The sequence below is a fragment of the Amphimedon queenslandica genome, unplaced genomic scaffold, assembly GCF_000090795.2.
Source record: "Amphimedon queenslandica unplaced genomic scaffold, v1.1 AMPQUscaffold_13286, whole genome shotgun sequence".
Classification (NCBI taxonomy): Eukaryota; Metazoa; Porifera; class Demospongiae; order Haplosclerida; family Niphatidae; genus Amphimedon; species Amphimedon queenslandica.
Genome location: NW_003546478.1, coordinates 66,453 through 80,558, shown reverse-complemented (window position 1 = coordinate 80,558; position 14,106 = coordinate 66,453). Strand labels below are relative to the sequence as shown.

At 33.7% G+C, this 14,106-nt stretch overlaps 4 protein-coding genes and 1 long non-coding RNA gene across 5 annotated transcripts; 1 reads left to right on the top strand and 4 right to left on the bottom strand.

Annotated features, from left to right (window-relative positions):
- Positions 1–118: 118 nt before the first annotated feature.
- LOC109583714 (uncharacterized) lies at positions 119–2,187 on the bottom strand. The gene is made up of 7 exons (XM_019999152.1): positions 1,950–2,187; positions 1,552–1,890; positions 1,335–1,505; positions 994–1,284; positions 899–937; positions 625–772; positions 119–566 (listed from the first exon to the last, which is right to left on the bottom strand). Exons 1-7 carry the CDS (start codon positions 2,161–2,163, stop codon positions 356–358), a joined length of 1,413 nt encoding a protein of 470 aa, XP_019854711.1. The 5' UTR covers positions 2,164–2,187; the 3' UTR covers positions 119–355.
- Positions 2,188–2,424: 237 nt separating this feature from the next.
- On the bottom strand, positions 2,425–11,028 carry LOC109583717 (uncharacterized). The gene is made up of 7 exons (XM_019999154.1): positions 10,975–11,028; positions 10,585–10,920; positions 10,383–10,535; positions 3,171–3,461; positions 3,070–3,123; positions 2,851–3,016; positions 2,425–2,800 (listed from the first exon to the last, which is right to left on the bottom strand). The coding sequence occupies exons 1-7, from the start codon at positions 11,000–11,002 to the stop codon at positions 2,533–2,535; spliced, it is 1,296 nt and encodes a 431-aa protein (XP_019854713.1). The 5' UTR covers positions 11,003–11,028; the 3' UTR covers positions 2,425–2,532.
- Positions 6,325–8,125, top strand: LOC109583719 (regulator of telomere elongation helicase 1-like). The gene is made up of 5 exons (XM_019999156.1): positions 6,325–6,446; positions 6,621–7,228; positions 7,288–7,397; positions 7,505–7,654; positions 7,895–8,125. The coding sequence occupies exons 1-2, from the start codon at positions 6,342–6,344 to the stop codon at positions 7,191–7,193; spliced, it is 678 nt and encodes a 225-aa protein (XP_019854715.1). The 5' UTR covers positions 6,325–6,341; the 3' UTR covers positions 7,194–7,228; positions 7,288–7,397; positions 7,505–7,654; positions 7,895–8,125.
- LOC109583720 (uncharacterized) lies at positions 7,579–7,956 on the bottom strand. The gene is made up of 3 exons (XR_002185681.1): positions 7,865–7,956; positions 7,674–7,764; positions 7,579–7,619 (listed from the first exon to the last, which is right to left on the bottom strand). It is a non-coding gene; the product is annotated as an uncharacterized LOC109583720 (long non-coding RNA).
- Positions 11,029–11,490: 462 nt separating the features above from the next.
- Positions 11,491–13,456, bottom strand: LOC109583713 (uncharacterized). Its single transcript, XM_019999151.1, has 7 exons — positions 13,124–13,456; positions 12,744–13,079; positions 12,545–12,697; positions 12,211–12,501; positions 12,114–12,167; positions 11,896–12,061; positions 11,491–11,845 (listed from the first exon to the last, which is right to left on the bottom strand). Exons 1-7 carry the CDS (start codon positions 13,374–13,376, stop codon positions 11,578–11,580), a joined length of 1,521 nt encoding a protein of 506 aa, XP_019854710.1. The 5' UTR covers positions 13,377–13,456; the 3' UTR covers positions 11,491–11,577.
- Between the last annotated feature and the right edge of the window lie 650 nt (positions 13,457–14,106).

Below are 14,106 nucleotides of genomic sequence, written 5' to 3'. Positions count from 1 at the left end.
TTAAAATCTAATCAATAAAGTAATTTTATTATTATTATTATTATTATTATTATTATTATTATTATTATTATTATTATTATTATTATTATTATTATTATTATTATTATTATTATTATTATTATGAACCTAACAGTATAAGACAAATATAAACAGAGACGAGAGAAAAAGGACAGAGGGTACTGAAGGACAGCAACAACATGTGTTGCAGCCAGAAAAAAGAATAATAATATATAAAATAAATAAGTAAATTAAGAGTTTGCATGAAAAAAAAGTGATTATTGGAGATGAAACATGTTCACACAGTAAATTTCTTGTAATTTATTATACGTTTGTTAATCTCAGTTTTAGCCAGTGACTAAATGTAACCTTCATCATCATTAACAGCCACTCTATTTTGCTGAAGCACATCAAAGGGACTTGCATATTCTAGAGTTGTAGGATCACTCCTATCGACAAATGACTCAACTTCAAGAGGACTCTGATTCTGTGAATAAACTCCATATGCAACATTCTGACCACTTGAAATGGTGCTTATAACATTTGCATTATCACATTGCAATGACGACCTTATTAAGCATTAATAAGCAATATACTAAAATATTAAAATAAAATATTTGATTGTACCTTTTGTTAGATTTTGATTGCTTGTCTTTACTTTTTCTTGTAATGACAATTTTGATAATCAATAATAAGATAACAACAAACACTGCACTGATAGTGATACCAATAAATCCACCAATCCATGGAATAACTTCATTTAATGATGATGATGCTACAGTAACAATATACATTAAATGCATAATATGTAATTTTAAAATTATTATTATTATTATTATTTATTATTATAACACTTTACACTATTAGACAATTAGAAACTAGATAAGTTAGTGGGTTTTACCTATTATTGTAGAAGTGCTAGGGCAAGTTTCTTGAAATCCTGTAAATAAGAATTATATTTCAAGTTTGTGTTAATAATAAAGGCTCAAGGCTGACCTGTTACATTAATGCATGTTAATTCAGTCTCCATATAAGGGAATACAGCAGACACACAGCATGTGTACACAGTATTGGCTAATAATCCAATCAGTGCTGCACTGTTGTTCTTTGTCAGTAGGTTTAGTTCACTTTTTATACTCAAGTGCAGCTGAGAATCAACAGTCTTGTTATGCTTACAGTAAACACTGAAATTAGACACATTATTAGCATCATCAGTGTATTCCCAATGTAATATAATATCTGACTGTTGGCTACTGATAGTAAGATTTGAAGGAGGACCAGGCAAATCTATAAAATTAGAAAAGCTACTACCAAATGATAATACAGTCAAACTTTACCTTCACATATAGCACCAGCAACAACTGTAGTTTGAGAAGATATATTATCACAAAAAATTGAGTCACGATCTGAACAATTATATATGAATTTTTCATTTCCAAAACAGCCAAAGTTAGCTCTTAATACTGACATAGTACCAGTAGCTACTGAAACATTCACTGCCATAGCTCCTACAGTAACATTTGAACACATTATCAATATTAATGAGTATCTTACCTTTTGTATTCTTTCCTAATTGTCTACATACAACTTGTGCTTGAGTAGAGGACCATGTTATACCACAAAATGCATGCCACTCTCCATTTACACACAGCAATACAGCATTAGTATCAAGTAATTGTATCTCTCCATTTTGACAGGCCAAGGTATCGACACAATTACTAGCAGCAGTATAGTAGTTGCCACTCAACATGGGGCATGCTGTATTTAGATCTAAATCATAAAATTGATGTGAACAATCTAAAATGTTTTGTTGTGAAATTGGTTTATCTGAGCAATAAATCCATCTTATAAAACCAGGTGTAGGAGCAGGATTTATTCTTATCCAAGTGATCCCTACATAACATCACATAACAATAATTATATAACTGATCAGATAGAACTATAATACAAACCAGTATCTGAGTGTCTAGAATATCCCATCTGTTGGCAAATGACATTAGATATTCTTTTCCTTTGGTTTTCAATATTGCTTGCACAAATATATCCCCATCTATTATTAAAACATATCTGTACAACTGTATTGTTGTATTCTGGATCATATCTGATGGCTCCTCTAATACAGACTCCATGAGCAACCTTTACTGCTACACTGAAGAGTAACAGCATAAAAAAGAGAAGGAAGTGCCTGGGTCTTGAACTTATGTTTTTCATTGAGCTTTACTGTGATAGATTACTATACAAAGGTGACTACCTTGTTTTGTTGCTATAGCATACTATGTGGGTGTACCAAAGGCACCGCCAGTACATTATATTGCATAACATAAAGGTACATATTGTAGCATAATGTTTACATTATGACACTTATATATCTATGTGTGTATTCACTATCAGTTCATTTTGTAACCAGACCAAGAACTTTCATGGGTGCGGCACAAACTTAATTTATACTTTCTACTAGCTATGCATTATAATAGCAAAAAAATTATAAAATAGTTGATGAAATATAAAATGATTATTGATATTTTCATGACGAAGTTAGTTCCTTTGTAACTTTTCATAGTTACCAGTTTCTTCCTCAGTTTCAGCCAGTGAATAAACTGGATCATTATTAACAGTCATTATATTCACATCAACAGGACTCTCATAATCATTAGCATCAGGAATTGCAGGATCCCTCCCATTGGAAAATGGCTCAAATTGATTCTGTGACAGATCAGAATAAATCCCAATATTCTGAGTCTGACCTCTTGACTGATGATAAACAGTGGATGTGACATTTGGATTATCACTTTGTAATGATGACCTTTATAAGTAATACCATATACTGTTATAAGATAAAGTATTTGATTGTACCTTTTGTTGGGTTTAAATTGCTTGTCTTCACTTCTTCTTGTAATAACAATTTTGATAATCAACAATAAGATAATAACAAACACTGCACTGATGATGATACCAATAAATATTCCTCCAATCCATGAGATAGCTCCATTTGATGATGATGATGCTACAGTTGCAGTAGCTGCAATAAAACACACAATAATGAGACCATTAATTTTATACTCTTTAAGTTACCAGTAGGAGTAAATGATATTGTAGAAGAAGTGCTAGAGCCAGCTTCTTGAAATCCTGCAAATAGGAAAATAATTATTTTAAATTAAAATTACAAAGCTGACCTTTTGTTACATTAATGCACCTTGATTCAGTCTTCATATAAGGGAATACAGCAGACACACAGCATGTGTACACAGTATTGGCTAATAAACCAATCAGTGTTGCATTGTTGTTCTTTGTCAGTGTGTTTAGTTCACTTTTGAACTTTATATGTGGTTGAGAATAAACAATCATGTTTTTACAGTAAACACTGAAATTGGACATATCACTGTTTCTATCAGTGTATTCCCAATGTAATATAATATCTGATTGTTTACTATCGACAGTAAGATTAGAAGGAGGACCAGGCAAGTCTATAAATAAGGTAACTAATGAATAACACAATCTATAACTTTACTTTCACATATAACACCAGCAACAGTGCCACTACTACAGGAGTATAAGCGATAATCTAAACAGTTGTAAAGAAACTTTTCATTTCCATTACATTCAAAGCCAGCTTGTAATACTGAAATATTGGCAGGTACTGAAACATTATCTGGGATAGCTCCTATAGAATTACATCATTAAACACATTAGTAATGAAGTGGGCATACCTTGTGCATTCTTTCCTAATTGTCTACATACAACTTGTGCTTGAGTAGAGGACCATGTTGTATTACATAATGCATGCCACTCTCCATTTACACACAGCAATACAGCATTAGTATCAAGCAATTGTATCTGTCCATTTTGACAGACTGAGGTATTGATACAATTACTAGCAGCAATATAGTAGTTAGGGCATTTCAGGTTGGGCTGATAGCTATTAACACTACGCGAACAATCTAAAATGTTTTGCTGGGAAATTGGTTTAACTGAGCAATAAAACCATTCAATAAAACTAGGTGTAGGAGCAGGATCTATCCATATCTCAGTGATACCTACATGATGGCACATCATAACAAAATAATCAACTTAAACATATACCAGTATCAGAGTGTCTAGAATATCCCATCTGTTGGCAGATTACATTAGCTATTCTTTGCCTGGCTCCTCCATCACTGTTTGCACAGATATATCCCCATCTATTATTGAAGCATATCTGTACAACTGTATTGTTGAGACTAGTATTGTTGTATTCTGGATCATATCTGATGGCTCCTCTAGTACATGTTCCTTCAGCAAATTCAACTGCCACAACAGCTATGCTGACACAGATAAGGATGTGGGCCAACTGGTACCTCTTGAACAACATATTGAAATGTACCATAGTTTACAGCTTGCTAGGAAGTTACTGAGCTCATATTGCATGTGCATGTTGCTGTATGCTTATATACACACGTACACAAGCTATGATAACCATACCCATTGAGCAGTCAGTGAGCCACATGATGCATATAAAATGTACAATAATGGTAATAAAACTGAAATACACTTTAACATTAAAAATTAATGCCACAGTTAATTCCTTTGTAACTTGTCATAGTTACCAGTTTCTTCCTCAGTTTCAGCCAGTGAATAAACTGGATCACCATTAACAGTCATTATATTCACATCAACAGGGCTCTCATAATCATTAGTAGCAGGAATTGCAGGATCCCTCCTATTAGAAAAAGGCTCGAAATGATTCTGCGACAGTTCAGAATAAACTCCAATTACATTTTGACCATTATCACTTTGTAATGATGACCTTTATAAGTAATACCATATACTGTTATAAGTAAAGTATTTGATTGTATACCTTTTGTTGGGTTTAAATTGTTTGTCTTTACTTCTTCTTGTAATGACAATTTTGATAATCAATAATAAGATAATAACAAACACTGCACTGATAATGATACCAATAAATATTCCACCAATCCATGGGATAGCTCCATTTGATGATGATGGTGTGGCACTAGCTAAACATAGAATAATTTTAAAGTTAAAATAATTAAAAGCTCACCTTTTGTTACATTAATGCATGTTGATTCAGTCTCCATATAAGGGAATGCAGCAGACACACAGCATGTGTACACAGTATTGGCTAATAAACCAATCAGTGTGGCACTGTTGTTCTTTGTCAGTAGGTTTAGCTCAGTTTTGAAATTTAAGTGCAGTTGAGGATCAACAGTCCTATTATGCTTACAGTAAACACTGAAATTAGACACATTATTAGCATCATCAGTGTATTCCCAATGTAATATAATATCTGACTGTTGGGTATTGACAGTAAGACTTGAAGGAGGGCCAGGCAAGCCTATAAATAAAATATTACCAAAATTAATAATAATACAATCAAACTTTACTTTGACATGTAACACCAGCAACAGTGATTTGAGTTTGAGAAATTAGATTATCACAGGAGAATGAGCGATGATCTGAACAGTTGTAAAGAAACTTTTCATATCCATAACATTCAAACTTAGCTTGTAAAACTGAAATATTGGCAGGTACTGAAACATTAACTGCCATAGCTCCTACAATAACATTTGTAAACACATCATCATAATGCATTAGTATGTCTATACCTTGTACATTCTTTCCTAATTGTCTACATACAACTTGTGCTTGAGTATCGGACCATGATGTACCACATAATGCATGCCACTCTCCATTTACACACAGAAATATAGCATTAGTATCAAGTAATTGTATCTGTCCATTTTGACAGACTGAGGTATTGGTACAATTACTAGCAGCAATATAGTGGTTGTAGTTATCAGAACAAATTGAATCGGAATAAGCTGGCTCATAAACTAGATATGAACAATCTAAAATGCTCTGCTGTGAAATTGGTTTATCTGAGCAATAAAACCATCCTATAAAACCAGGTTTAGGAGCAGGTTCTATTTTTATCTGATTGATCCCTATCATGTGGCATATCATGACATGAAATCAATCAACTTAACATCAGTACATACCAGTATCTAAGTGTCTAGAATATCCCATCTGTTGACAGATTACATTAGCTATTCTTTTCCTTTGACTTTCACTACTGCTTGCACAGATATATCCCCATCTATTATTAAAACAAATCTGTACAACTGTACTGTTGTATTCTGGATCATATCTGATGGCTCCCCTAGTACATGTTCCTTCAGCAAATCTAACTGCTACACAAAATACGCTAACAAAGACCAGGTAGTTGAACATCATAAAAATTTACTGTGTCTGTTATAGCCAAGTCTGTTTGTGCAAACATAACATGCTGCAAATGCATGCAAAATAGAATCACCACGCCCATTTTGGGCGGTCACGTGTATAATAAAATGGAGGCTCCTAAGGAGGTTAGGAATGATTTGTATCCAATATCTGGCGTTCCTGTACGCTTTCCATGCAAACCCTATCCCACTCAACTCCAGATGATGTCTAAAGTAAATTAACATTAACTTTTAAATACAGCGTAAAGCTATTACGGGTAGGAAAGTGAAAAAATTGTAATTTTTAACCCTTTAAAATGTTTTGTTTGTAATGTTATGTTCATTTTTCCTTTCACTTATTCTCTTTTCTCCTTAAATTTCTTCTCTCTCTTTTCTCTTCTGTCTCAGATTATTCAAGCTCTTAATAAAAGCGGCAATGCTTTATTGGAGAGTCCAACAGGTAGTGGGAAGAGTCTTGCATTACTCTGCTCCACAATAGCATGGCAGAAACACAACTATGAATCCAAACTCACCTCATCCAATGAACCCAAGCAATCCTCATCCACTGAACCCAATACTAACAATACAACTGCCTCATGTAACAGTTCTGTATTGCCTAATACTGGGGATGAAAATGAAGGAGGGACACCCTGTCAATGTACATGCCATACTGATATTAAGAAGATTCAAGTTCAGTCTACCACTAATACATGTCAACCAATGAATGAGACTATTAACTCTTCACTAGTGACTGATGTTCCTCCTAATACTATTATACCTAATACTACAATACCACCTGTTAATCTTCTTACTAATACTGGCTCTATTGCTACTGGTCCTGATGTGACTGAGGCTAATGTAATTGATCCAATTACTACTACAAAAGCTAATGTAACTGATTCTATTGCTACTGGTTCTACTGCTACTGGTCCTGTTGGTGATACTTCATCTACTCAGTGTTCAGTGCAATACAGCTACTAATTACCAAGATAATACTACTGCTACTAGTAATAATGGTATGAGTAACTGTTTATTATTATTGTTATTATTATTATTATTTTCATTGTTATTGAAGGTAAAGACACTACTGTTGATAATCTGCAAGATGACAGTGACAACGATGACAATGACTTTAAACCAATCAAGAAACGATTCCGTCCTCTGATCACAAACAAGAAAGCAAAAGTACCAACATAATAGCACATTTATACATTCACAATCAATACATAGAATTCACTATTATGAATTCAGTGCATGTAGGTGTTATATTTTTGTTCATTTGTATTATGTAGACCAAGAGGTTCAAGGTTGTGGCAAAGGGTGTGGTTTATGATGATATAGACGAGTCCACTTGTGACTCACAACTCACTCCTAATGAACATGGCCACCCGACATGGAGGATGGTCTCTGTAAAAGAAGAGCAAGATAATAAAGAGAAAGAGGTACATTTACCCTTAATACCTGCCACTCTTTCTTTATTCTTGTTTACTGATTTAAGAGCTCATCATGTAGTGTGTACATTATGTGGTTGTCAGCTTTCCTTTATTCTTTACTATTATAAACATGTACATGTAAAAATAGTGTGAATTTGTAAAACAACAAAACATTCACATTCACATGTACATGTATATGTACACACATAACAAACTTACAATTTCACATGATATATTTTATGTTTATAGATGCAACCTGTTTCCATTGTACCAGATCCTCAACCATCAGCTCCTCCTCTTCCCCTCCCCCTTTCCTCTTGTCAGTTGTGTGGTTGTAATCCTAATAAGGATATTGATGGTCTTATGTTAATGGATATCCCTCAACAACCAGTCACACACAAGTATACTTGTTATATACTTTAATATGAGGCATTTTATATACATGTACATGAACCATTATGTTTAAAGGTCATAAATGTATCATCCATCATCACTTATGTATAAAAAATACTTGTTGTTTATGAATATGTTTATGTTCACATATTAGCAGGTACATGTACTTGGAGCTTTTGTGTGTACATGTATATCAGAAACAGTCTTTATTAAAGTACTGAAATTGAATGGGTGTCCATTACATGTTGTATTGTGTTGTTGTTGTTATTATGAACAATAGGCCTATGAGGATATTTTATGGGACCAGAACTCACAAACAGATCACACAGATAACACACGAACTAGCTAGGACTGCTTACTCAAACACACCGTAAGAAAATGTATTTTTAATTTTGATTTTGATTTTAGTTACATGTGCCTAAACTGCTTATTGTCACTAGTGGTACATGTACATGTACATGTTTTCCTTTTTGTGATGTTATTGTTATTGTCTGACTATTGCTATTCTTGTGATTATCAAAGGCAGTCGGGAAGTAAACACATCAACAAAGGAAGCCTCTTGTTTGCTTAGTAGTTATCATAATCAAAAAGACTGCGAGTATTGTTTGTGTTTCAACTGTCAGCCATTTATGTACATGTAGCAGATTATATCATTTACATTGTACGTACATGCTGGACGTCTGAACGTATTTTAGTTGTTTTTTAATTATGGAAAAACAACATCTCAATGTAACCTCTGTATTGCTTTTATTGTAAACATGTCTATTGTGAGAAATATTCGTTATCTTCTCTCTTCTTTTTCTCTTCCCCCCTCTCTCTCTCTCTCTCTTCCTATTGTATTAGTATGGTCATATTAGCCAGTCGTTATCATACCTGTATGCATCCCCAGGTATCAACCTCAAGGAACAAGAAGGAGGAATACAAGGCACTCATAGACTACAAATATGTATGTATGAACGTACTAATACATTCACTATCACAAATTAAACTAATCATACTTCAGGTATTTACAAATACCTCGACAACAGCACAGTCGTGCTCCTAGGCTTGTACCAATTGATCCTGGTCGGTTACATTGTCCTAAAATGTAGCAAATATTCACAGGCTAAACTGCTTTATAACAGTACTTTTTGAGAGCTATTTAAGCGGGTCTCCACCAGAGTGCCATATGATTTCTGCTCAGTACTTTTTGCTGATAGTTCCAGCAAAGATGAATCCTCTAAAGCTCGGTCTGTAGACATGGCCTTGTGACACAAAGCAACCCTCTTTTGCTGCAAAAAAGAGAGGAGTGGCTGGCCCTAAGCCCCTAACGACGCCCATAAAATTATACACCCACTCGTTTTAGAGTCACCCACGCAAATGAGCTCTAACAATCTAATCAATCAATTAATTTTAAACACACAGTAAATTTCTTGTAATTTGTTATACGTATGTTAATCTCAATTTCAGCCAGTGACTAAATGTAACCTGATCATCATTAACAGCCACTCTATTTTGCTGAAGCACATCAAAGGGACTTGCATATTCTAGAGTTGTAGGATCACTCCTATTGACAAAGGACTCCAGAGGACTCTGATTTTGTGAATAAACTCCATATGCAACATTCTGACCACTTGAAATGGTGCTTATAACATTTGCATTATCACATTGCAATGACAACCTTATTAAGCAATATACTAAAATAAGATAAAGTATTTGATTGTATACCTTTTGTTGGGTTTTGATTGCTTGTCTTTACTTTTTCTTGTAATGACAATTTTGATAATCAATAATAAGATAATAACAAACACTGCACTGATAATGATACCAATAAATCCACCAATCCATGAGATAACTTCATTTGATGATGATGATGCTACAGTAGCAATAACTGTATATACATTAAAATGCATAGTATGTAATTTTTAAACTACCTATTATTGTAGAAGTGCTGGAGCAAGTTTCTTGAAATCCTGTAAATAAGAATGTATTTTTAATTTAGTTGATAATAAAGGGGGTCGACCTGTTAGATTAATGCATGTTGATTCAGTCTCCATATAAGGGAATACAGCAGACACACAGCATGTGTACACAGTATTGGCTAATAAACCAATCAGTGTTGCACTGTTGTTCTTTGTCAGTAGGCTTAGCTCAGTTTTGATATTCAAGTGCAGTTGAGAATCAACAGTCTTGTTATGTTTACAGTAAACACTGAAATTAGACACATTATTAGCATCATCAGTGTATTCCCAATGTAATATAACATCTGACTGTTGGCTATTGACAGTAAGATTTGAAGGAGGACCAGGCAAATCTATAAATAAAATATTATCAAAATTAATAATAACACAATCTATAATTTTACTTTCACATATAACACCAGCAACAGTGCCACTACTACAGGAGTTTAAGCGATAATCTGAACAGTTATAAAGAAACTTTTCATATCCATAACATTCAAACTTAGCTTGTAAAACTGAAATATTGGCAGGTACTGAAACATTAACTGGCATAGCTCCTACAATAACATTTGTAAACACATCATCATAATGCATGAGTATCTATACCTTGTACATTCTTTCCTAGTTGTCTGCATACAACTTGTGCTTGAGTAGAGGACCATGTTGTATTACATAATGCATGCCACTCTCCATTTACACACAGCAATACAGCATTAGTATCAAGTAACTGTATCTGTCCATTTTGACAGACTGAGGTATTGATACAATTGCTAGCAGCAGTATAGTGGTTGTAGTTAGAACAAATGGGATCGGAGTCAGCTAACTCATAAACTTCATGTGAACAATCTAAAATGCTCTGCTGTGAAATTGGTTTATCTGAGCAATGAAGCCATCCTATAAAACCAGGTTTAGGAGCAGGTTCTATTTTTATCTGATTGATCCCTATCATGTGGCATATCATGACATGAAATGAATCAACTTAACATCAGTACATACCAGTATCTAAGTGTCTAGAATATCCCATCTGTTGACAGATTACATTAGCTATTCTTTGCCTTTGACTTTCACTACTGCTTGCACAGATATATCCCCATCTATTATTAAAACAAATTTGTACAACTGTATTGTTATATTCTGGATCATATCTGATGGCTCCCCTAGTACATGTTCCTTCAGCAAATCTAACTGCTACATTGAAGAGTAACAGGATGAAAAAGAGAAGGAAGTGCCTGGATCTTGAACTTATGTTCTTCATTGAACTTTACTGTGATAGATTATAATACAACTAACTTCTACATAAGGTAGCTATGGGCACCTTGTTTTGTTGTTATAGTATATTATGTGGGTGTACCAAAGGCACCGCCAGTACATTATATTGCATAAAGGTACATGTTGTAGCACAATTTTTACATTATAATGCTTATAGATCTATGTCTATGTGCATTCACTATCTGTTAATTTGTAACCAGACCAAGAACTTTCATGGGTGTGACACAAACTTAATTTATACCGTTATTATTAGCTATGCATTATAATAGCAACAAAATTATAAAATAGTTGATTGAATATAAAATAATTATTAATAATTTCATGATGAAGTTAGTTCCTTTGTAACTTGTCATAGTTACCAGTTTCTTCCTCAGTTTCAGCCAGTGAATAAACTGGATCATTATTAACAGTCATTATATTCACATCAACAGGACTCTCATAATCATTAGCAGCAGGAACTACAGGATCCCTCCCATTGGAAAACGGCTCAAATTGATTTTGTGACAGTTCAGAATAAATCCCAATATTCTGAGTCTGACCTCTTGACTGATGGTAAACAGTGGATGTGACATTTACATTATCACTTTGTAATGATGACCTTTATTAGTAATACCATAATGGCATATAAAATAAAGCATTTGATTGTACCTTTTGTTAGGTTCAAATTGTTTTTCTTTACTTCTTCTTGTAATGACAATTTTGATAATCAATAATAATATAATAACAAACACTGCACTGATAATGATACCAATAAATATTCCACCAATCCATGAGATAGCTCCATTTGATGATGATGATGCTACAGTTGCAGTAGCTGTAATAAATACACAATAATGAAACCATTAATTTTATGCTCTTTAAGTTACCAGCAGGAGTAGATGATAATGTAGAAGAAGTGCTAGAGCTAGCTTCTTGCAATCCTGCAAATAAGAACATATTTTAAATTAAAATTACAAAGCTAACCTTTTGTTACATTAATGCATGTTGATTCAGTCTCCATATAAAGGAATACAGCAGACACACAGCATGTGTACACAGTATTGGCTAATAAACCAATCAGTGTTGCACTGTTGTTCTTTGTCAGTATGTTTAGTTCAGTTTTGAACTTTATGTGTGGTTGGGAATAAACAATCATGTTTTTACAGTAAACACTGAAATTGGACATATCACTGTTTCTATCAGTGTATTTCCAATGTAATATAATATCTGATTGTTTACTATCGACAGTAAGATTAGAAGGAGGTCCAGGCAAGTCTATAAATAATGTAATTAATAATAACACAATCTATAACTTTACTTTCACATATAACACCAGCAACAGTGCCACTACTACAGGAATTTAAGCGATAATCTGAACAGTTATAAAGAAACTTTTCATTTCCATTACATTCAAAGTTAGCTTTTAACACTGAAATATTGGTAGGTACTGAAACATTAACTGGCATAGCTCCTATAGAATTACATCATTAAACACATTGGTAATGAAGTGGGCATACCTTGTGCATTCTTTCCTAATTGTCTACATACAACTTGTGCTTGAGTATAGGACCATGTTGTATTACATAATGCATGCCACTCTCCATTTACACACAGCAATACAGCATTAGTATCAAGTAATTGTATCTGTCCATTTTGACAGACTGAGGTACTGATACAATTACTAGCAGCAATATGATAGTAGGTAGAACATCTCAGAACGGGCCGATAGCGATAGCTATAAATTTGATGTGAACAATCTAAAATGCTCTGCTGTGGAATTGGTTTATCTGAGCAATGAAGCCATTGAATAAAATCAGTTGTAGGAGCAGGATCTATTCTTATCTGAGTCATACCTACATGATGACATATCATAACAATATAATCAACTTAAGCATACCAGTATCAGAGTGTCTAGAATATCCCATCTGTTGACAGATTACATTAGCTATTCTTTGCCTGGGTACTTCATTATTGTTTGTGCAGATATATCCCCATCTATTATTAAAGCATATCTGTATAACAGTATTGCTGTATTCTGGATCATATCTGATGGCTCCTTTAGTACATGTTCCTTCAACAAATTCAACTGCCACAACAGCTATGCTAATACAGACAAGGAACTGGACCAAGTGGCACTTCTTGAACAACATATTGAAATTTACCAAAGCTTACAGCTTTCTAGGAAGTTGGTCAGCTATATTGTATGTGCATGTTGCCGTATGCTTATATGTACACACGTACACCAGATATGATCACCACACCCATTGAGCAGTCACATGTGTATAAAATGTATAATAATAGTAATAAAACTGAAATACACTTTAACATTAAAAATTAATGCCACAGTTAATTCCTTTGTAACTTGTCATAGCTACCAGTTTCTTCCTCAGTTTCAGCCAGTGAATAAACTGGATCATTATTAACAGTCATTATATTCACATCAACAGGACTCTCATAATCATTAGCAGCAGGAACTGCAGGATCTCTCCCATTGGAAAATGGTTCAAATTGATTCTGTGACAGTTCAGAATAAATCCCAATATTCTGAGTCTGCACTGCAAAAATAATGGTGGGTCGTTCACACCAAAAAAGGTGTGTTCAAAAGTCATCATATAGCTCACTCCATAAGTGGGTAAATTACACTTTAAAAAGTGGAGATTCCCACTACTATAGGTGGCAAAAAGCTATCAATAATAGTGGTTCCGCAACATTTGCACAGTGGATAAATAGTTCAAACAAAAATATTTTAAAAATAAATACTATATAGATCTAACAATGTTTACAGTTTGTGTTCTTTCTTTCATGCATTCTTGAACATGCACCTATAGCAAGAGACACAATTAGAAAAAGAGATGGAAACACCCAATTTCCTTACTGTGT

Excerpts from the sequence above, each read along its gene's own strand:
- LOC109583717 (XM_019999154.1), bottom strand. The coding sequence starts at position 11,002 with ATGGGATATTCTAGACACTTAGATACTG. Across the intron at positions 3,462-10,382 it reads TGCTGGTGTTATATGTGAAA|ACTTGCCTGGTCCTCCTTCT; the intron begins GTAAAATTATAG and ends CCTTATTTATAG. Across the intron at positions 3,017-3,069 it reads AATATCATTTACTCCTACTG|CTACTGCAACTGTAGCATCA; the intron begins GTAACTTAAAGA and ends GTTTTATTGCAG.
- LOC109583714 (XM_019999152.1), bottom strand. The coding sequence starts at position 2,163 with ATGCTGTTACTCTTCAGTGTAGCAGTAAAGGTTGCTCATGGAGTCTGT. Across the intron at positions 773-898 it reads TAGCACTTCTACAATAATAG|CATCATCATCATTAAATGAA; the intron begins GTAAAACCCACT and ends TTGTTACTGTAG. Across the intron at positions 567-624 it reads CAATCAAAATCTAACAAAAG|GTCGTCATTGCAATGTGATA; the intron begins GTACAATCAAAT and ends ATGCTTAATAAG.
- LOC109583719 (XM_019999156.1), top strand. The coding sequence starts at position 6,342 with ATGGAGGCTCCTAAGGAGGTTAGGAATGATTTGTATCCAATATCTGGC. Across the intron at positions 6,447-6,620 it reads AACTCCAGATGATGTCTAAA|ATTATTCAAGCTCTTAATAA; the intron begins GTAAATTAACAT and ends CTTCTGTCTCAG.
- LOC109583713 (XM_019999151.1), bottom strand. The coding sequence starts at position 13,376 with ATGTTGTTCAAGAAGTGCCACTTGGTCCAGTTCCTTGTCTGTATTAGC. Across the intron at positions 12,502-12,544 it reads TGCTGGTGTTATATGTGAAA|ACTTGCCTGGACCTCCTTCT; the intron begins GTAAAGTTATAG and ends CATTATTTATAG. Across the intron at positions 12,168-12,210 it reads ATGCATTAATGTAACAAAAG|GATTGCAAGAAGCTAGCTCT; the intron begins GTTAGCTTTGTA and ends TCTTATTTGCAG.